General features: G+C 42.9%; 1 protein-coding gene across 2 annotated transcripts in view; it reads left to right on the forward strand.

Annotated features, from left to right (window-relative positions):
* The window catches only part of HEY2 (hes related family bHLH transcription factor with YRPW motif 2), a 45,714-nt gene extending 22,024 nt beyond the window's left edge, over nt 1-23,690 (forward strand). The window contains exons 4-5 of one of the 2 annotated variants that reach the window (XM_040350365.1): nt 9,065-9,146; nt 22,011-23,690. In XM_040350365.1, coding sequence (XP_040206299.1) covers nt 9,065-9,146; nt 22,011-22,684 — 756 coding nt within the window. In that variant the 3' untranslated portion in view covers nt 22,685-23,690. The remainder of the gene's footprint in view (nt 1-9,064; nt 9,147-22,010) is intronic. The other variant, XM_040350366.1, reaches the window with a different exon arrangement.
* The last annotated feature ends 623 nt before the right edge of the window (nt 23,691-24,313 follow it).

Raw genomic sequence — 24,313 nt, forward strand, 5'->3', positions numbered from 1 at the left:
GGGAGGAATTCTACCACATCATTGGTGTCATTGGACCCCATCAATGGTGTCATTGGGAGAAAATTCTGCCCCATCATTGGGAGGAAATTCTGCCCCATCATTGGGAGGGAATTCTGCCCCATCATTGGAAGGAAATTCTGCCCCATCATTGGGAGGAATTCTGCCCCATCATTGGTGTCATTGGACCCCATCAATGGTGTCATTGGGAGGAAATTCTGCCCCATCATTGGGAGGAAATTCTGCCCCATCATTGGGAGGAAATTCTGCCCCATCATTGGTGTCATTGGGAGGAATTCTACCCCATCATTGGTGTCATTGGACCCCATCAATGGTGTCATTGGGAGGAAATTCTGCCCCATCATTGGGAGGAATTCTACCCCATCATTGGTGTCATTGGACCCCATCAATGGTGTCATTGGACCCCATCAATGGTGTCATTGGACCCCATCAATGGTGTCATTGGGAAGAAATTCTGCCCCATCATTTAGGGGAAATTCTGCCCCATCATTGGGAGGAAATTCTACCCCATCATTGGTGTCATTGTGAGGAATTCTACCCTATCATTGGTTTCATTGGGAGGAATTCTGCCCCATCATTGGTGCCAATGAATAAAAAAGCACCCCAAGGGCCGGATATAATCAAGCAAGGGGCCACATCTGGCCCCCGGGCCGCAGTTCGAAGACCACTGCTGTAGTTCATACCTGCAGTATCTATACTTGATAGTATTTTGATTCTTTTCCCAACCTATCTATTTTGTAAGCCAAGATGTGCTGTGATGAAGGCTTTTTGTATGTAATGTGATGACTACATATCAACCCATTTTGTACACTTGCTCTGGAAACATTTAACAAAACTTACTTGATTTAAAAAAAAAAAAATACCGTAATCAGATTCCAGCTGTCGTGTTTACGATGCTAGGAAGGAAATAAATGAATGCATCTTATTAAGTTTATTTGCCCTAGTTTTGTTTAATCAGAGAGGGCCTTTTTGGCTGATTTGTGGTCTTTCTTTGATATATGCTTTTAGTACAAACCAGTAAAGTAAAGTGGACTCTTCTATCATTTGGTCTGGCACTCCTTCTATCGGTAGAGGTCATTACGTTGTCCCTTTTCTACTAAAAAGTGATTTTTGTTGGCTATGTCCCAATTGTAGTAGTCACGGTGACCATACCCGAAGTGCGAAAAAATCTAGACAATCGGCAATAATAAAGGGTTCCAACCCTTCCCCACTCTGTGTACAAGTTAAAAAAAAGTAGAGGAAGCTCCACATTAAACACACATTTTACGAGACGATTTACATTTGTAAAGTGATAATGGATTAATTATGGGTCTTGTAAACTGATAATGGCCTAATTAACTCTAGATACCAAAGGCACCAGTGTAGTTAGAGTGCACTAACTTCTGCTTTATGGATCTCCACTGGGACAAGTAACACAAAACAACCAGGCTCGTTTTATAACAGACATAGCAGTTCAATAAAAGCATATACTCCGTTGTCTGCAACAACAGGGAGAAAAAAAAAAAACATTAGGGCATTTGTTGATGAGCTGGGACTTGTACCTTCTGTCTGATCCCACATTTGCTGTCATGGCGGGTCAGGAGTCTACTTCTGATGCAAAAGGAGATACTTTCACATGCCAGATTTGACATCGGTTCACACAGGGGCAACACGACTTTGTGCGCGACTTTGCGAGGCGACTTGGACACGACTTGAGCGTGAACCACAGCGCGACTTGGAGCAACTTACAACGCGACTTGAAGTCGCCTCCAGGACTGGGAACTTCACGCCAAATTTTAAATAAAAAAACGGCATTGGGTTCCCCCTCCAAGAGCATACCAGGCCCTTAGGTCTGGTATGGATTTTAAGGGGAACCCCCTACGCCGAAAAAAGGATACCAGACGATGTACACCATACTCATTCACATAGGGTGGGGGGCCCGGATTCCGATAAGCCCCCCGCCCGCAGACCTCGACAACCAACGGCCAGGGTTGTCGGGAAGAGGCCCTTGTCCTCATCAACATAGGGACAAGGTGCTTTGGGGTGGGGGGGGCCGCAGGGCGCCCCCCTGCCTCATTCACTTACATTGATTTTCTCATGTCGGCGACTTGGGGCGACTTGAAGTCAGATCCCAAGTCGCCCCTGTCTGAACCGGCTCTAAGTCTATTTTTTTTCAAAAGAACAAGCACTCCTGCAGATGAAGCAGTTAGAGGGATGAGACAAACCATTTACCACTGACAGGGGTGCTTACAATAATCAGATTTGATTTATTTATGTAAAACCTTTATCCCAAAAGCGACAAAGCTGTTTGCTGTAACTGCTTATAAAGTGTTAGCTGGAGCTTGGCTTCAATGTGTTACTGGGTCGATCACCAGGTGAAAATAGAGGGGAAACAAGCTTAAAGAAGAGATCCAGCAACCCACAAAAAAATGCTGTAGCTAGTGACTTTTAATATTAGGACACTTACCTGTCCTGGAATCCAGCGGTGTTGGCACCCCAGCCGAGGTTTCCATTGCCGCCGCTATTGCCTTTAAGGGAAACTGCCTTGCCGGTTCCCTACTGCGCATGCGTGCTGCACTTTATGAATGCCCCAGTGGCAGGGGAAGGAGGAGGGGGGCCAAACTTCTGAGAGATCTTGCCGCGGCAAGGTCTCCCGTAAGTGGGGATGGGTACCTGTCAAAACCAGGAGGCAGATAAGCAGAGCTTCCACTTTTGCATCAGATGATTGGCAAGCTGCATTACATACATAATCACCTAGTCCTAGATGGTTGCAGCATCAATGTTGCAACTGCCGCCCCCCGTTGCCTCTACACTGATCAAAGACCACTGATTTCTCTGATCTGCCCTTCCAGCACTCTCTGGAGCACCGGGCTGTGGAGGAGATGGGAGCGGTTTGTTTGACACTCTCAGCAGCACACTGAGAGGCTAATCTAACTAACCAATCAGGCATCTAGGCAGATCCTGACAATAATGACGGGATTCCTGCAGAGCCTGGAGAAGCTCTGTGACGTCAGCTGAATCTGGGACACAGAATTTCCGAACTAAGCGAACCCTGTGATCCCCAGGAGAAGTATAGCCATTAAAGCTTTGGCAGTGCTTCTCCTTTAATACTGCCTTAAAAATATCTGTGTGAGTAATTTTTTATGTTTTTCTCTATTTAGTTCAAAGAACTTGAATAGGTCCTAGAATAGGTCAAAAATGCACGTTAACCTCTTCCCGCAAGCGCTATGGCTGAATGACGACTACAGCGCAGGCTTACATTGCAGGGAGGGTTTCCATGGACATCCTCCTGTGATTGCGCTGCCTGTGTGCCGCCTGCTTAGGACACAGCTGATCACAGGTCGGGGTAAAGGGCCAATCACAGCGACCCTTTACCATACGATCAGCTGTGTCCAATAACTGCTGATCACGATGTAAACCCAACCTGGTTATCGGCATTCCTTTCCCCATGCTGACAGAGTGAGGAGAAGATAGTAGGACAGCTGAATGGCTTCTGCATAAGGGACATATGCACTGATAATCAGGACACTGATTTTCAGTGTCCTGATTATCAGTGCAGTCCCAACAGTGCCCATCAGGCCTGGTAAACACGGTCGAACATGTCTGCAGAAACTGGTCCGCGGACCAGTTTCCGCGGACATGTCCGACCGTGTGTACGGCCTAACGGACAGGTTTCCAGCGGACAAAAGTTTCTTAGCAAGCTAAGAAACTTGTCCGCTGGAAACATGTCCGTCGGACATGTCCGATGGTTAGTACACCTTATCGAACATGTCTGCTGGTTATGACGTGTAACCAGCGTCCCGAAATCCCGTGCATGCGTCGAATTGATTCGACGCATGCATGGAAGCATTGCACTTCCATGTTTGAGAACGTCGGTGTCTTCTACGTCACCGCGTTCTCTGTCCGCAGGGATTTTGGTCTGATGGTGTGTACACACATCAGACCAAAAGCTCCCAGGAGACATGTCCGATGAAAACAGTCCGCGGACCATTTTCATCGGACATGTCTCCTCGTGTGTATGGGGCCTCAGTGCTGCCTATCAGTGCCCAGCAGTGATGCATATCAGTGCTGCTAGTCAGTGCCGCCTCATCAGTGCCCACCAGTGTCGCCTCATCAGTGCCTATCAGTGTCACATATCAGTGCAGCCTTATCAGTGCCCATCAGTGCAGCCTCATTAGAGCACATCAGTGAAGTAAAAAAATTACCTGTTTGCAAAAAAAAATTCATTGGTTTTGCAAAACAATTACAAATCCAGTGGTGATTAAATACCACCAAAAGAAAGCTCTATTTGTGTAAAAAAAAAAATTATAAATTTTTTATAGGTGCAGTGTCGCGCGACTGCGCAATTGTCATTTAAAGTGTGACATCGCTGAAAGCTGAAAATTGGCTTGGGGAAGAAGGGGGTAAAGTGCCCAGTAGGCAATTGGTTAAACAGTGTAAATGCACGCATTGCATCTATTATATACAAATCCCACTGCTGGATAAAACCCAATCCTGGAAGAGAATGTCGTACAAAACCAGATGTATTTGTAGCTACATAAGCCAATATTTGATCTACACAGCAGTATAAGTGATACTAATTTATGGATATAGTGCTGCCAGCATCATGTAAAGGCAAATGAGTTAATCAAGCCCATTTATCATAGTAGTCACTCAGCTTTTGAATCGGACAGAAATAATTTTATTACACAGAGCAACAACTTGTACCGTAGTCTGTCTGTACTAGTTTGGCAGAACCCCATTATTTTTACTTTGTGATAATCATAGGCCTTGTGGTTTCATGTTTTCTTCCATTTCCTTCCATTACCTCCTCGTTCCACTACCACGGTCCCAGGCAAACCTGTCATCACTAATATAACTACATTACACAATTGAAATGTCCACTGATTCCCACGAGGCCAGACACTTATCCCCTGACGTACTCCCTGTGAGCACCAGAGAAAGCCATAGTCATACAATCAATGCAAAGGAGCTTTACCAGAAAACATGACCCTCTTTTTTGGGGGTTTTCCTTATTTTTCAGTTCCAATGAATCACCCCAGTCAACCTGAAGGAGTTCCAAAACTAAAACAACGTTTTGGCTTTAGGTACATTTAATTATTGATATAAATCAAAAGTATTTTTAATTATTTTAGGATAGGGATTTTACTTCGAAAACTGAACTCTGTAAGGATCTTCACAAAATAAGTTTTACAAACTTCAAGATTGATCAGATTAAAGGAGCAGGCTAGACTTAAAGTGTTACTAAACCCACAACAGTTAAATCTGCCTGTATGTATTGCAGAATAGCAAGCGTGTTATACCCACTGTGGAACTTAAGGGGTTAATCCTTTGTATTGTGTAAAAAGGCGCTTTGATCCTGTATGGACAGATCCTCCCCCTCCTGCAGGAGGGTCTCTCTGGGCAAGGCCAGATAAGACACAGTCAGAGTGGTCCCCCTGCACATGCTCAGTTTGGTCTCTATCGCTAGAGAGAATATTTCCTTGTTGAGCTGAGCTAGTCAGGCCACATGGTATTGACATCACACATTTGGGACGTGTGTACAGATCCTAAATGAAAGCCCAGTCCCTCTCTCCTCCTCCTCGCCCAGTAACTAAAAAAGAGCACAGTGGGTGGGATGTCACATCTTGATTTGTGGATGTTCTGCCTCCCATAACAGCATGAGGACACAGACTGTACAGTGGAACTTCGGATTGCGGCGATAAACGCGGTTACCAAGCGTTTCGCAATACGAGCAATTTTTTTTTTTTTAAATCCTGACTTGGTTCCTGAAGCCTCGTACACACGACCAAGGAACTCGACGGGCGAAACACATCGTTTTCCTCGTCGAGTTCCTTGTTAGGCTGTCGAGGAACTCGACAAGGCAAGTTTCTCCATCCTCGACGAAAATGTACACACGACCGGTTTCCTCGGCAAAAAAATATCTCCCAGCAAGTTTCTTGCTGGTTTTTGCCGAGAAACTCGGTCGTGTGTACGAGGCCTGAGTGTTGACACGCAAAACAAGCAGGATTCAAGCCTCTGCGGTGTGCAGTATCACATTTGGCCAGAGGTCTGGGGGCGCCAGTGGCACTCGGAGCCGTTCGGAAACACTCAAAAATACGAATTTCCCGAGGGTTTCTGAGTGCAGCTGAGCGGTCTCCGAGTATTTCCTAGTCTCTCCGGCGCCCCGCCACCTCTGGCCACATGCGGTATTGAATGCCATAGAGGTCAATGTGGAACTAATTATTTTCGTTTCCATTGACTTCTATGGGGAAATTCTCTTTGATATGCGAGTGCTTTGGATTACAAGCATTCTCCTGGAATGGATTATGCTCGTAATCCAAGGTTCCATTGTAGTGGAAATCTCCTCCTACCTGAAAAATCAGCACTCAGGCAGACCCTGCAGTTTATCATGTGACCATGGTATACAGATCAGTCAAAAAGGTATATAGTGGCAGTATTAAGCTGTGGGCACTGCGGAGGGGGCGGATGAACTATTTTCATATTACTGGGTTTAGTAACACTTTAATAGAAATACAATATGGAAATTAATATATGATTTTAAAATGTTTTGACCTTACACTTTAAAGCCCAACTCCAGCTAAATGTTTTCATTATTTCAGGCTCTCAGTCAATGGCTGTGAGTGCTGACTGGTTTGTTCTGACAGGGGGGCCATCATTATACAGCGTAAATGGAGGAATCTGTTCGTTTTTACCTGCAGTGGATGTTTGTTGAAGCATAGATGAACTGCTTTAAAAACACACATAACGTTTTGTTTGGATTTATTATATAGCCTTTTTTGAATATTTTACAGTGTTTAGAAAGCAATCACATACGTATATATCTCTGGTGAAAATTCAACGCAAGACCCTCTGTGACTGGAGGAGAGGGTGGATGGATGTCATCATTTCCTCTACTTTAGGGGCAGTTCACACCACATGCAGCTCGGTGCATTTTTTTCTGAATCAAAAACGCATTAAAAGTAGGTCATATGGTTTACAATGGCAAAGTTCACACCAGTGCAGTCAGTTCCAGGGCTTTCTAGTTCCAGAAAAAAAAAGTAGAAAATTTTTCCTGCACTGGATTGTACTGGAACGCAGTAAAATGCATAAAAAATGCACTGGAGCCCAGTACAGTAACAAAAACAGGAAAAATAAAAATAAAATAAGCATCTGGAATACATCAGAAACGCACCGGAACACGCACATGCAGAAACGCATCCGGAACAGATCTGGACTGTGTTTTTTTGGTGTGAACCAGCCTTCAATCATAGAAAGCATTTCATTCATTGAAAAAAAATCCTGAGTCTACAATGAACGTTCAGTGATGATCAGTGTACTGCATTTGGAACTACAAGTTTGGTGTTTATGGTACTGTGAGGGTTGAATGCAATTAAGTCCCCTTTCACACTTGTACGACCTGAAAGTCGTGCGACTTTGAAGTGACTTTGACGCGACTTGAAGCAATGCCTCTGTAATCTTGAGGTCTATGGACCTCAAGTCGCAGCAAAGTCGGACCAAAGTAGTGCAGGGACTAATTTGAAGTCGCACAGATATGAACGGTACCCATTGAAAAATCATACTGTACGACTTGTCATGCAACTTTGCAGTCGTAAGACAAGTCGCACAAGTGTGAAAGGGGCCTAACAATTTTACCAAACGGAGTAGCAGCCACAAATTGGACATTAATGGCTATTACTGTAATTATGTTTTTCACAGCAAATGTCCAAAAATAGTTTTTCCTGGAGTTTAGATTTAAATCTGATGAGTGTAAAAATATGACCTATCGATCCTGACAGAAATCGAGTGAACCCTTTACTTCCTGTGTACTCTGCCTCTGTTGTCAGGTAGCATTGTTTCCAGTTCTCTCTATGGACTAGAGACCTCCCCCTTTGTTATGGAGATGTTCTGTAGACCTAACACACTTGTTGCCATAGGGCAGTGACGGCGAACCTTGGCACCCCAGATGTTTTGGAACTACATTTCCCATGATGCTCATCTGCACTGCAGAGTGCATGAGCATCATGGGAAATGTAGTTCCAAAACATCTGGGGTGCCAAGGTTCGCCGTCACTGCCATAGGGTAGGGTGACCAGACATCCCCGTTTTCTGGGGAAAGTCCCTGGATTGAGGACACTGTCCCTGGACCAAGTCTGTCCCCAGTTTTGTCCCCGGATTGGATTTAAACAGGGGCTGGGACAATTTCAAAGACAGTCAGTGCAGAATTAATAAAAAAAAAAAGAATTACACACCAAGCTCCGCCGCTCCTACTAGCTTAGGGGGGTCTATTTCCCCATTATCTGAGCCCCTTTCTGATGATCATGTGCTGGTCGGAGCGGAGGGAAAATTTCTTCTGTTTCGGGTGCATGCCCATTCAGCTCCGTTCACATGTTCTTCGGCCTTGGTTCAAGTCCCGGCCAGCCGCCTGCCTGCTTATATTCTTGCCTTCCCTGGCGGAGTGACCTTCCTCTGCTCCCCACCCAGTAGTAGCCGGGGGACCCAGAGAGTAAGACTTGACAGGTTGTGAGGCCGGCTGCGGCGGCGATGGGCAGAGAGTCGCTGATTGCCGCCATTACTAGTAAAAAAAATATGTCCCGGATTTCATTTGAAAAAACTGGTCACCTTACCATAGGGTGACAACACTGCTTCTATATAGATAAAGTACAGTGAGTAAGCGTTGTCCCCCCAGGACAGAAAATGTGTTACTGACACCAGGTGGGGCTGAAAATAAGAAGACTAATGAAGCCACTACATCTAAGAACTGCTATGTGGCAAAATACAGTATGAACATTTTGTTCTTGGGTTTAACTACAGTGCCTTGAAAAAGTATTCATACCCCTTCATATTTTCCACATTTTGTCATGTTACAACCAAAAACGTAAATGTATTTTATTGGGATTTTATGTGATAGACCAACACAAAGTGGCACATACTTGTGAAGTGGAGGGAAAATTATAAATGTTTTTTCATTTTTTTTTACGAATAAAAATTTGAAAAGTGTGGCGTGCATTGGAATTCAGCCCCACTTTGTAGAACCATGTGAAGTGTTAATGTGAGATAGAAGGTTTTGATGTCTGTGTGTTTTTCAGGGATCGGCCAAGTTGGAGAAAGCTGAGATTCTCCAGATGACAGTGGACCATTTAAAGATGCTGCAGGCTACAGGAGGTAAAGGTACGCCTTTTGCGCTGTCTGTACTTTTTTACACTTTAAAAGAGCATGGCAATCTAAGCAAACATCTCTTTGACAAGCGCTTGTAGGCGGACCCGGATAAAAGAGTCTCCTTCTAAATCAATGCTAATGGTAGGACTGAACTCGTGGGAACCAACGGCAGGCACAAAAGAAGCACTTGACCCTGGGCTTGTGTTTGCTTTCATAACACTGTGGGAGTAAAAGCTCCTTTCACAGACAGTCCAGCCACAGATTTGTTTGGGGTTTAAAAAAGACAGTGAAAATCTGTGCGCAGAGACAAAACAAACACACAAACATCAGAGAAAATAAACTGGAGGACGGGGAGGCCTACAATTGTATGCCACGGTGTCTGCCTGGAAGGGAGGAAGTGCAGGAGGATAGCTCCGTTTATTGCCCACACAGATTTGTGGGCCACACAAAAAAAAAGAGCAGGTTGATGTATGTACACACGCACAATGACCATAAAGGAAATGGAGAGAGTAATTGTTCCTGTGCTTATCGCAGCACGGAAATTCACTTCCTGGTGACTTTCTATGAGCAAGGAATTTCTCAGTCAAATTTCAAAACGTTCATTCTATAGTCATTGTTAAATATTTCACATGGAGGTTAACCCCTGCAAAAATAAAATTAAATAGCAGAGGAGTGCCATTCAGTTGGTGTGGGTGCAAAGCGAACTGTACATAAAAAAATAACAGCGAAACATTTGAAAAACTGTTTTATTCATTTAACACGAACATAAACATACGCATTCATAGGTTAAAAAAAAGCAATCTTGTTTTAAATTTAACCGATTGATACCTAACCGATAGAAAAAAAAACGATCGTTTGTAGGCACGTCCATCGGTTAAAAATCCACGCATGCTCAGAATCAAGTCGACGCATGCTTGGAAGCATTGAACTTCATTTTTTTCAGCACGTCGTTGTGTTTTACGTCACTGCGTTCTGACACGATCATTTTTTTAACCGATGGTGTGTAGGCACGACTGACCATCAGTCAGCTTCATCGGTTAACAGATGAAAACGGTCCATCAGACCGTTCTCATCGGTTTGACCGATCGTGTGTACGTGTGTACGTGTAAGTGTATCTACAGAAAAAAAAAAGCACAAGGGACATTACTGACCTGGAGTGTGATGTGTTCCCTGTGCTACTGTCTTTTAGTTCAGTAGAAAGTTTCCATCCTCTGATGACCCACCAACCCCTCTGCCGTAATCTTACAGTGCAGAGTGTGTAATGCCCTGTACACACGATCAGAATTTCCGATATGATAAAATCCGATGAAATTTTTCGGCGGAATTCCGTTCAAGCTGTCTTGCATACACACTGTCAGACCAAATTCCGACCGTCCAAAACGCGGTGACGTAAAACACCACGACGACCCGAGAAAAATTAAGTTCAATGCTTCCGAGCATGCATGATTCTGAGCATGCATGTTTTTTTCTCCGTCGGAGTTCCACAGAGACGATCGGAATTTCCGATAGGATTGTTTTCCATCGAAAAAAAAAAAACATGTTCTATTTCTAAACTCCGATGGAAAAAAGTCCAATGGAGATCTACAAACGGTCAGAATATCCGATGAAAAAATTCTGTTTGACTTTTTTCATCAGAAATTCCGATCTTGTGTACAAGGCATTAGTAGAACTAAGACCCCATTCACACCTGGGCGTTTTGTAGCTTGAAGCTTGAAGCTACAAAATGCTGGAGGGGAAAAAATCTATTATTCTCTATGGAGATGGTTCACATCTCCACTACAAAACGCCTGAAGCCAGAAGTTCAAAAACACCTGAAGCTCAAACAAGTCCTGGGACTTTTTTTTAGGCAGATTTGGGCGTTTTTCTGTTTTTAACATTGGTGACTCTAGACCTGTCCAAATTCGCAACAAAACGCGGTTAAAAAACGGCCCAAAAATCGCGGCAAATCACGGTAAAAAACGCTGCCAATATCGAGACAAAACGCGGTAAAAAACGCAGCAAAATCGCGGCAAAACGCTATGCTCAGGTGTGAATGCAGCCTTAGAGGGCTATCACAGGCTCTCATCAAGACTGCTCTACTATGCCCACCCTTTCCGCCCTGCTCCTCCATTCATATAACCTGGTACTACAGCCTCTATGAATGAAGCAGGATCTGTGGATGAAGGGGGCAGATCTAGCAATAATCTACCCATTCTCTATTCCTAGATCAATTGTAATGCATATAACCTGAAGCAGTGGTTGTTATGAATGGAGGAGCTGGGCGGAAAGGTGGTCATAGTCAGGCTCTCTTGATGAGTGCCTGCGACACCTGCGACAGTTTCCTTAGTCCTGTTAAAACCAGAATATTGCGGCGGCAGGGATGAGTGGGGGCAATGGGAGGATGAAAGACTTTTCCTGAACTAGAAGACAGAAGCTCAAGGGAGCTAGGAGCCAAATGGACTTTTCTCTAACCCCTTTCCACCATCGCCCCCCCCAGCTCTTTAAGAGAATCTAAATGCCAGGAAGCGGGCATTCCAATCATGTGACCATTGTGAGTGGCCAACAATTTTCCACCTGGCTACTTTGATCTTTCGATTGAGGGATGTTGGGTGAGAGGCCACTCACTGAGGCCTCGTACACACGACAGAGCGACAGAGATTCTCGGCAGAATTCGCCGAGAAACTCGGTCAAAACCCGGATTCTGCCGAGAATCTCTGTCGTCTGTACAGTTTTGGCTCGATGGAGCCGCCGAGGAGCTCGACGAGAAAATAGAGAACATGTTCTCTATTTTCTCGTTGGCCGCGTTGTTCTATAGGAGAAGGCGGCCCGCCGAGCTCCTCGGCGGCTTCATCCCAAAACGAGACGAGGAACTCGACGTGCCAAGCACGTCGAGTTCCTCTGTCGTGTGTACGGGGCCTGACAGAGCCACCCACTGAGTGAAGGTCTTCTGGTTCCTCCGAGACTGGCTGAATTTTGCATAGTATATGACCAGCTTTATTCTCCTTATCTATATTATCTATTTCTAGGTAAAAAAAACTTGTCTATATGGGTGACAGCATCAGTATGAGAAAATTCCACCTCAATCACTATTGTCCCTCCTTAGAAGTTTCCATTATCCTTTCTGCCTACTCACATCAATTTGTATACTGTGTTACATATAATTTAAAATGGTTCATCCTGGCATTAAGATTAAACACATTTGGGTAATAATATTACCCCCCCCCCTATACTTACCTGAGCCCTCACTTGATCCAGCGCTGTGCCTATCTGTAGCTGCTCTCCCTGTACTCACAGGCTTTACTGAGGCAGCGAGAGCCATTGGCTCCCGCTGCTGTCAGTCAATGCAGGCAGCCTGGCTCAGGATCGAGCCCGCAGGTGTGCCACAATGGGAAGAGGCTTCCTATGGTAGCACACTGGATAGACAGCAGTCTCAGTTACATGTCTGGTCTCTAATGAATGGATAGACAGCAGTCTCAGTGACATGTCTGGTCTCTAATAAATGGATAGATAGCAGTCTCAGCGACATGTCTGGTCTCTAATGAATGGATAGACAGCAGTCTCAGTGACATGTCTGGTCTCTAATGAATGGATAGACAGCAGTCTCAGTGACATTTCTGGTCTCTAATGAATGGATAGACAGCATTCTCAGTGACATGTCTGGTCTCTACTGAATGGATAGACAGCAGTCTCAGCGACATGTCTGGTCTCTAATGAATGGATAGACAGCAGTCTCAGTGACATGTCTGGTCTCTAATGAATGGATAGACAGCAGTCTCAGTGACATGTTTGGTCTCTACTCAATGGATAGACAGCAGTCTCAGTGACATGTCTGGTCTCTACTGAATGGATAGACAGCAGTCTCAGTGACATTTCTGGTCTCTACTGAATGGATAGACAGCAGTCTCAGCGACATGTCTGGTCTCTAATGAATGGATAGACAGCAGTCTCAGTGACATGTCTGATCTCTAATGAATGGATAGACATCAGTCTCAGTGACATGTCTGGTCTCTACTGAATGGATAGACAGCAGTCTCAGTGACATGTCTGGTCTCTACTGAATGGGTAGACAGCAGTCTCAGTGACATGTCTGGTCTCTACTGAATGGATAGACAGCAGTCTCAGTGACATGTCTGGTCTCTAATGAATGGATAGACAGCAGTCTCAGTGACATGTCTGGTCTCTAATGAATGGATAGACAGCAGTCTCAGTGACATTTCTGGTGTCTAATGAATGGATAGACAGCAGTCTCAGTGACATGTCTGGTCTCTAATGAATGGATAGACAGCAGTCTCAGTGACATTTCTGGTCTCTAATGAATGGATAGACAGCAGTCTCAGTGACATTTCTGGTCTCTACTGAATGGATAGACAGCAGTCTCAGTGACATGTCTGGTCTCTAATGAATAGATAGACAGCAGTCTCAGTGACATGTCTGGTCTCTAATGAATGGATAGACAGCAGTCTCAGTGACATTTCTGGTCTCTAATGAATGGATAGACAGCAGTCTCAGTGACATGTCTGGTCTCTAATGAATGGATAGACAGCAGTCTCAGTGACATTTCTGGTCTCTAATGAATGGATAGACAGCAGTCTCAGTGACATGTCTGGTCTCTAATGAATGGATAGACAGCAGTCTCAGTGACATTTCTGGTCTCTAATGAATGGATAGACAGCAGTCTCAGTGACATGTCTGGTCTCTAATGAATGGATAGACAGCAGTCTCAGTGACATGTCTGGTCTCTAATGAATGGATAGACAGCAGTCTCAGCGACATGTCTGGTCTCTACTCAATGGATAGACAGCAGTCTCAGCGACATGTCTGGTCTCTACTCAATGGATAGACAGCAGTCTCAGTGACATGTCTGGTCTCTAATGAATGTATAGACAGCAGTCTCAGTGACATGTCTGGTCTCTAATGAATGGATAGACAGCAGTCTCAGTGACATGTCTGGTCTCTACTCAATGGATAGACAGCAGTCTCAGCGACATGTCTGGTCTCTAATGAATGGATAGACAGCAGTCTCAGTGACATGTCTGGTCTCTAATGAATGGATATACTGCAGTCTGTGACATGTCTGGTCGATAGTGAATGTATAGACTGCATACTCAGTAACATATCTGGTCTCTTCTGAATGGATAGACTGCGATCTAAGCAAAATCTTTGGTTTCTAGCAAATAAGCGAAATGCATTTTCATTGGCTGGTCCTGACTGAATAAGTAGACTGCATTGTCAGAGGAATCTCTGGTCAATAGTAAATGAATGTGCTGCATTCCCAGGGATGTCTGCCGTCATAAGTAGCTAGATAGGCTACTTTCTCAGGGATGTCATTAGTCTATAAAGAATGGATAGACTGCATTCTCTGTGTATTTCTGGACCCTAGTGAATAGATTGGATGCATTCTCAGTGATGTCAGCATTCACAAGTAAATTAATTTTCTTAGTGATGTCATCGGTCTCTAGTGAAGCGACTGCTTGCTTTCCAGGCTCCAGTAAATGGATAGGCTGCATTCCTATGTGAAACATGCCAGAATTATATAATATGTAAATCATGCCCAGCTCCCTTCTTCTTTTCATTTTTAAAGACTGTAATTAGAGCAAGCAATCTTGAATGAAAAACTTGAATGCCATCAGTTAGTGGCAGTCTGAATCCTGAACAAAAGCAGATTTCTAGCCAGGTTGATTGATGACAGTATTGTCCAACCATTTACATAGGGAACAGTCAGTTGGACAGGTTAGAATATACAGTGCTGTGAACAGGTATTTTCCCTTTCCTCATTTTTTTATTTTTTTGCATATTTCTCACACTTAAATGATTCAGATCATCAAACTAATTTTAATATCACACAAAGATTACCTGAGTAAATCCAAGATGCAGTTTTTAAATTATTATTTCACTTATTAAGGAGAAAAAGCTTTTCAAACCTGCCTGGCCCAATGTGAAAAAGTAATTGCAGCCTCCCATGCTGAATCATGAATGAACTGTTGTATTTCAATTGTCACACCCAGGACTGATAACTGCCAGACCTGTTGAATCAAAAAATCACATAAATAGAAGCTGTCTGACAAAGTGAAGCACGCTAACAGATCACAAAAAGCCACACATCATGCCACAATCTAAAATTCAAGAACAGATAAGAAACAAAGTCATTTACATCTATAGGTCTAGGAAGGGTTTCAAAGCCATTTCCAATGCTTTGGAACTCCAGTGAACCATGGGGAGAGCCATTATCCACTAATGAAGATAACTTGGAACAGTGGTGAACCTTCCCAAGAGTGGCCGGCCTACAAAAATGGCTCCAAGAGCGTGACGATGACTCATCCAGGAAGTCATAAAAGAACCCAGAACAACATCTAAAGAACTGCAGGCCTCACTTACCTCAGGTAAGATTAGTGTTCATGATTCAACAATAAGAAAGAGACCGGGCAAAAATGGCATCCATTGGAGAGTTCTAAGGCCAAAGCCACTGCTGACCAAAAAGAACACAAAGACTCATCTCACATTTACCAATATCCCAAGACTTTTAGGCAAATATTCTGTGGACTGATGAGACAAAAATTAAACTTTTTGTAAGGTGTGCGTCCCGTTACATCTGGCATAAAACGAATACAGCATTTCATAACAAGAACTTCCTACCAACAGTCAGACATGGTGGTGGTAGCGTGATGGTCTGGTGCTTCTTTGCAGCTTCAGGACCTGGACGACTTACCATAATTGATGGAACCATGAATTCTGAGCTCTACCAGAAAAACCTAAAGCAGAATGTCCGGCCATCAGTTTCTAACCTCAAGCTCAAGTGCACTTGGGTTATGCAGCAGCACAATGATCTGAAACACAACAGCAAGTCCACCTCCAAATGGCTCAAACAAAGCAAAATTTAGGTTTTGGAGTGGCCTAGTCAAAGCCCAGACCTAAATCCAATTAAGATGCTGTATCATGACCTTACACAGGCTGTTCATGCTGGAAAACCCTCCAATGTTGCTGAATTCAAACAATTCTGCAAAGAAGAGTGGGCCAAAATTGCTTCACAGCAATGTGAAAGACTCATTGCCAGTTATCGCAAATGCTTGATTGCAGTTGTTGCCACCAAGGGTGGCACAACTAGTTATTAGGTTTAGGGGGCAATTACTTTTTCACATAAAGCCAGGCAGCTTTTTTGCCTTAATAAATGAAACTATCATTTAAAAACTGCATTTTGTATTTACTCAGGTTATCTTTGTGTAATAATAAAATTAGTTTGATGATCTGAGTCATTAAAGTGTGACAAATATGCAAAAATTAAATTAAAAATCAGAAAGGGGGCAAATACTTTTTCACAGCATTGTATGTCTTGGTATCTATCGGCAATAGATGCTTCTGGTTTTCCACCACTTTTCCCCTTTCCATTGACATACATTTGCATTCTGCAGATATCTTGTCCTGAGGTCAGTCAGATCATGCATCCATGAACAGCCAGCTTGGAGGTCCATAGACCAGCAGGATTTTATCAGCACTAATAGGCAATGGATTGGTAAAATTACTGATAGAGTCCTTGTAAAAAGGCATGAAAGGAAAAGTGACAATGTATAACATACAGCATCGCACTATAACAAATGCAATGTAATTTTTTTTATCAGTTAGGAACCGTCAGTGGGATTAAACATTTATGATTAATGATTTGTTTGTGCACTGATCTGGCAACCTCATTAACAGGTTCCTGTGATACCACAAATCACCTAACTTTCTTTATTAATGTTAAATGGCCAGATCCGGTTCAATTTGTTTGCTTATGTGTGTGTCCAAAGTGTACGGTGATCCTACAACTAAGAATTTTGGTTAACGACAGCAGAGAGTGAAGATTGTGTATTTCCTTCAAATACACCTACGGGAGTAATCAGATATAGCGTAGCTAAACCTTTTAATTGTATTCAATTATATTTTGACCATGCCGTTAACGTCTTTTATAAAAGTAGTCTTTCGGCATCCTTTGCCTAGTTTTTTTAAATGTAGTTTATTGTAGTGAAGAGAGTCCCTTCTGTCATAAAGGCAAAATCGTCCAGACTGAGGCTAAGTAAAAGCATGACATTTGGGGCCTAAATCTTTACAGTTTAGATTGCTGACAGAACATTCCAATAGCATAAGATGGGCTTTTCACACTGTTACCCATTCCCGTGAATGTTGGACTAATTAAACTTAATCGTTTTCGCAATTTTTTTAACAATAAACTTTATTCAGTTTAATGCCTCGGCTGGACTTTCCGAGAAAAAAAGTCAGACCGGCTTTTTTTCTCGGAAAGTCCGGCTGTGTGTAGCCTCCATCTGACTTTTTTTGTCGGAAGTCCGACGGACCTTAGATAGAGAACCTGTTCTCTTTCTTTCTGTGGGACTTCTGACGGACTCACGGCGGACTTTTGCACGGTCACATGTTTGAGGCATTACAGACAACATTCACACACAAGTGTGGAACATACCACAATCCAGGTGTTAAAAAAGAGCATACATAAAGAACCTTGAGAGAAAAAGATTAGCAAAACTAGTTACATAGCAGATACAGTCTAACAGCTCACTATCAATCTATGTTACATTACACCGGGGTATAGACCCAAATTGTTTTCACACTAAAAAAAAAAATTGCCACATTTGTTTTGGGTGGATTTGGAAAGGTTAGGACCTCTGTTAGATTTGTATTGTTGTCTTTGTCTAAACTAAGCAGAGATTATTAAATCTTCTTTCCTTCCAACCCTTGCACAGGTGGAAGGAAAGAAAATCCCTTAATGAAGAGTTGATGTGGGTATCCCTCCCGCAGCGGTATTGTGTTCTGCCAACTGGGAGCCCTCCCGACTGGCAGAACACAATGATTTTACTGCTAGAGGCTAGTAATTGCATGTAAAAAATCCGGAAGCCTGGTTGTCCTCACGTTGATTAATCCAGTGTTTCTCAACTCCAGTCCTCAAGGCGCCCCAACAGGTCATGTTTTCAGGCTTTCCATTATTTTGCACAGGTGATTTGATCAGTTTCACTGCCTTGGTAATTACCACAGCCATTTCATCTGAGGGAAATCCTGAAAACATGACCTGTTGGGGCGCCTCGAGGACTGGAGTTGAGAAACACTGGATTAATCCACTTGGGTACAACCAGAATGCCCGCAGATGGATAAAATCTCAGTCCCTATAGTTCAGTTCTATGGCTAGCTTTAGGTGTGGGAGAAAATCTAAAGTTTTGAGATGTCAGTGGAACCAGAATAGAGGAGAAACCATCCAATGGTGACACTTGTTCTAGTGACAACTGTCTTAAAGGTTTTTCCTTATGTTGAAGAGATTTCCTCTCACTTCATCTTGCATGTCTGAGACAGAAGGTAAAGGAAAATCTTACCAGTGGGAAACAGATGAAATGAAAGAAAACTTGACAGAGGTTTTAACTATTCCCTGCTCTATTCAAAACAAAAAAGTGAAGAAGTTTTGGCTTTAGATATCCATTTAGCCAGTCTTTCTAAACCATAGTTCTGTAGAACCCTAGGGTTCCTCCAAAGGTTGCCAGTTATTTAAACAATGGATAGTTTCTTCCTCTCACATAACCAATCGCTAACACAATGATCCTTTTACCTATCTATAAGGCCCCTTTCACACATGCAGACCGTTCGTACGTTTTTCATCCATCCGTTGACGGATGAAAAATGGACATCAATGTATTCCTATGGAAAAATGGATGATCATCTATTTTCATCCGTTTTTATCTGCTTCCGTCAACATCTGTTTTTTTGAACGGACGAAAACCCTATTTTTTATCCGTTAAAAAGACGGATCGGACGAAAAACGGATGTAAACGTACGAACGGTCTGTTTTTTACTTCATCCGTTTTGACGTGACTGAACTGATGAAATGAAACATGTGTGAATGGGGCCTAAGGGGGGAATTCTTCCCAAGGACCGCAAATTCTTCCCGATGACCATCACACCATTGTACCATGAACTGTAGATATAATAATTCTTATCAGGGGTTCCCTGGGACCAGAAAGTTATTTCAAGGGTTCTTTTGTGTTAAAAAGTTTGAGTACGGCTGCTATAAGCATATTACACCTCTTATTATAGGTAAGAGGACTGTATATTTTGCAGGTATATTATACAGTACAATTTGTGTATCCATAATAACTTTATCCCTACATTACAGAATGTTGGGTAACCATCTGATACTCAAAGGTTAAAAAAGATATGTCTAAAAAATTGCTTTTCAAGAATAAATGTCTCAGATTTCTGAAATGTAATATTGTCTTTTACATCAACCAACCATACCAACTCTGCGCATGAAAATTGTTACTGAAGGTTCATATGTAATGTATGGTGGAAGAAATAGAAACACATTACTTACTGCTTCCTTAAAATAAACTAAAGTCGATTTACGTGTAATTCACAGCCACCAGATTCTAAACATGAAGGTGGGTAGCACAAGCAGGAAAAAAAGTGCATGTGTGTGTGTACATGTCTATTGCACGGGCATTTTTTCCATTAAACTTAGCTGATGAAGGAATGCCAGAGAAATATGTTCTTCGTTTACAGCTAAGTGACAAAACATGTCGTACATGTCTGTAGCACCGAGCAGATCATACATAAAAGTCCCTCAAACCCGTCAGGGCTTAGAAATTGAGTAAATGTCAGTCTAGCAGAGAAAGAAGAGAGGGGATCACTTCAGAGGAGCCTTTAATCTTTCTGTGTGTGCGTATATTTGTGTGCAAGGCAGGGAGGGACGCTGCGGATCAGCATTACCATGGGAAAGTGTCTCTGGAATGTCCCTACCCCACAATACAAGATGAGAGGCACCATACATTTTTCATGTTTGGGAAACTGATGTTCTTAATTTTTCTCCACTATATTATTTCATTTCAAGCGCTGTGGCGTATTACATTACCAGACTCCCCGACAGACGCTGTAATACCACAACACTGTCCCGTAGCTCTGTGTGTCTCCTCTCTTTCCCTTACATCATTAGGCCTCGTACACACGACCGTGAAACTCGGCAGAATCCATCAAGAAACTTGGTGGGAGAGCTTTTTTGCCGAGGAAACCGGTCGTGTGTATGTTTTTCATCGAGGAAACCGTCGAGGAACTCGACGAGGAAAAAAGAGAACAAGTTCTCTTTTTCCTCGACGGGAGTCTCAATTTCCTTGTCGTGTTCCTCGTCGGGCTGGTTTCCGACGAGAAACACGATGGTGTGTATGCTTAGAAATGCTTAGAAACCCGCGCATGCTCAGAATAAAGTATGAGGCGGGAGCGCACCTTCGGTAAAAGTAGCGTTTGTAATGGAGATAACACATTTTTCACGCTGTAACAGACTGAAAAGTGCAAATTGTCTCTTACCAAACTTTTACTTAACACGCAGTAACATGAGATTAGCAAAAGCAGCCCCAAGGGTTGTGCCAGTGGAATCGAACTTCCCCTGCCATTGTATGTGTTGTACGTCACCGCGTTTGAGAACGAGGAGATTTTGTCTTGACGTGTGTACGCAAAGTAAGCTTGTTGAGTTCCTCGACAAGCCTAACAAGGAACTCGTCGAGGAAAACGATGTGTCTTTTCCGACGAGTTCCTCGGTCGTGTGTACGCGGCCTAACAATGGACACGCTTTACAAGTCGACTGACTTGATCATTTCATTTTCTGCTCATACTTTACTGTGTTAGTTACATTACTAATTAAGTGTATGTTACTATTTAACCATGTAAGAGGTCTTTTATTATGTAAGGTTTCCAGCACCCAAATATTAGTTGTGTTATGGAAACATCAAACAAGCGAACATATTCGCCAGCACACCATGGATCGACAACTTCTGTCCAAGGGTTTCTTTAATGAAAGAGATCACATCACAAAGGAAAGTACAAGGTTTCGGAGCTGCGCAGGGCCCCTTCGCCAGGCATGCCTGACGAAGGGGCCCTGCTTGGCTCAGAAACCTTGCACTTCCCTTTGTGATGTGATCTCTTTCATTAAAGAAAACTTTAACCTTTCATTAAAGAAACCTTTAACGGAAGTTGTCGATCCATGGTGTGCTGGCGAATATGTTCGCTTGTTTGATGTTTCCAGGACCCAACTGGTAATCTCTGCAGCACCCACCATTTTATGAGCAATTATTGCCAGGAACTTGTGCGATAGGAATATTGACCAGAATGTCATCTGAGCAAACTCCGCTTTTGCACATGAGCCCTGTGGGATTTAGGGCCCATTTATACTAGATATGGGTCAGATGGGTGCTGGGATCTCTCCCATTGTCAAAGGGACTTGGACACTGCTCAGTTCTGCTTGGCTGTCAATCAATAACAGTGAATAAGTCATTTTACTTGGCCAGTAGTTGAATGGGGAGGCCAAAAATTGGTTTTGCACAGAGATCCCTTGGTGACTGTGTCCACCACCAGCTGCTCGCCTTCCTTTTCGACGTATATACAGTTACAACACAGTTGCACTGCAGAAGAGCCAGATTGGCTCTCATTGCTGGCTAATCCTCCCCTGGACTGTATAGTGGATTACCAGGCGTCAATACTAAGACACAATTAAAATCAAAGAAGAGCCTAGTATCTGTTCTCAAAAATGCCCTCTCCCCTCTTCTCCTACCTATCCTGCCTGACCCGCCTAAAAAATATATGTGTATTAACCAATTTGTATCTATCTAAAGCCCATATTTGGGCAATACATATGCAGGTCAAAGCCTCAAATACCCATTATGTTTTCTTTTTTTTTTACCATGAATTGCATTTGATAATTTTTTGTGTTTTATATATATATATATATATATATATATATATATATATATATATATATATATATATATATATATATATATATATATGTATGTTTTGTTTATTTTAAAGGAAAAGATTGTAAATTGAATGAGTATTAAGTTGCAACTGTTATAAATAATAATTTGATCTGCCTTTTGTTTGAAGGTTACTTTGATGCCCATGCCCTGGCTATGGACTTCATGAGCATTGGTTTTCGAGAGTGTTTAACAGAAGTTGCAAGATATCTCAGTTCTGTTGAAGGCATGGACACCTCTGATCCCCTTCGAGTGAGACTTGTTTCCCATCTTAGTACCTGTGCCTCACAACGGGAAGCAGTAGCTATGACATCATCAATGACCCAACATCAGCACTCCCTGCACCCTCACCATTGGGCAACAGCTTTCCATCAACTTCCTGCAGCTTTGCTGCAACAAAATGGACTCTCTTCATCTGACAGTATTCCTTGCAGACTTTCCACAGCTACAGAGATGCCACCACAACATGGCTCTGCTCTTCTCACAGCCACATTTGCTCATGCAGATGCTGCTCTTAGAGTGCCTTCAATTGGTAGTGTTGCTTCCAGTGTTCCGCCTCTCTCTACCTCCTTGCTGTCACTTTCAGCTACAGTACATGCTGCAGCTGCTGCTGCGGCACAGGGCTTCCCTCTGTCATTTGCCGGCGCTTTCCCAATACTTCCACCGGGGGCAGCGGCAGCTATGGCAGCTTCTGCAACAGCCATTTCTTCACCCTTGTCTTCCATGTCCAGCCCGCGACAAGCTAGTGCCAGCGCAAATAATAAGCCATATCGACCATGGGGGACTGAAGTAGGGGCATTTTAACAAGCTGCTATTCAAAAGACTGGTTTAAATGATGAACTATCATGTGCAGGAACAATGTCCTTGGTTACAATAAAATATTATGTCTGAAGTATGCAGATGACCTGTATGCATAATCAAATTTTATATGTTGCTTCTAGAAGGTAAATATCAAATGTATCATAACATCTAAGGTGAATTTATGGAATTTGTAGCCAAAGTCTGATCTCTGTTTTATTTTTCACTTGCATAACATGGGATTAGCTGGTCAGTGTTACCCACCATCGAGTATTTGCAAAAAAAATGAAAAAAAAAATACTATAAAAATAATGCTAAAGTAACAAATCATATTTATTTTTTCAATTTATTTGTGCAGATTTGAGAGCAAAAGAAGAAACATGATTGGTTGCTGTTATCATCTGTTTTTGATGCTGTTTTCAAAAATGAGCCCAGTGAGTCAGGAGGATATAACTGGGCATTTTGCTCTTTGCCATTGACAGCAAATTAAGTGGCACTGAGTTCCAGATATTTATTCAGTTACTATTTAAAGTGGAAGTAAACCCTCCTTTTGTTTTCAGCCAAGGAAGCTGCCATCTTAGCCTCTGTTTACTCTGCAACTGCTATGATGATGCACATGTGATCCTTTATGACACCAGCCATTGGATGGTTTGACAGTTTGGTTGAGAGCACAATACATGTGAACAGCTAGCATTCCGGCATGCCGGGAATGTTAACTGTTTTTTGAAACTATCAAATCGAAGGGTTTACTTCCGCTTTAATCACTTCTGTTTTATTGAAAGCAAGCACTTCAGTCTTTGGCATCCATTTGTACACCCCAATCGATTGCTGATCTGTTATATTTAAGCGATGTATGGAAGGGTGGAATTAAAAAAAAGCCAAGTGATCATTCATTGGCGGTCACTTGGTTTCTAATAAGGCTTTTTGTGTGAGCCTTCAGAAGGTTGATTATACTGAAACCAAACGTGTGTACAATATAGAGTGTGTCACAATTAAATAGAGGTCTACTACACTTCAGAACATTGAAAGTTAATTTGACTCAAGTGAAATACAGAATCTGCCATTATTGATCTGTTTTTGGATTTACTGGTTGGCTGGCTGTTATCCTCTCCGACTGCCTTAAAGTCCAACTGACCTCTCACTTTACACCAGCTAAAAACAATCCAGGCGCATTAAATTACAATGTGTTTCGTTTTATACAGTTTGTTTTCTTTCTAAAGTAGTCACTGTAGAAAAGTCTATTCCCTGCTGCATGCTGCATGGGACTTTTTTTCTCTGTTTGGAAACAGTGATCTCTCTGCAGAGGTCTGACAAGACCCCTTGCTGAGTCGGTGCCAGAGCTTTCCTATCAGCAAAAAGCATCTAGTCTGATTCAGTATAAGGCATAGGCGTGTGCACAAGGTGTGCTGGGTGTACCCAGACACACCCTAATCATTCTGTGCAGCACAAATTCCCCCAACTGCCCTGGCTTCCCACTCCTCCCCTCTGCAGCACTGATGGCTTCCCTCCTCTCCTCTTCTGCCGGCTGTTGTTGCGGAGATGTTTAAGATGAGTGAGGGAAGGGGCTGATAAATATGTATTTATCAGCCCCTTCCCTTTCTTAATGAACATCGTGAGTGATCGGTAGTGTGTGTT

The sequence above is a fragment of the Rana temporaria genome, chromosome 4, assembly GCF_905171775.1.
Source record: "Rana temporaria chromosome 4, aRanTem1.1, whole genome shotgun sequence".
In the NCBI taxonomy this organism is placed as follows: domain Eukaryota; kingdom Metazoa; phylum Chordata; class Amphibia; order Anura; family Ranidae; genus Rana; species Rana temporaria.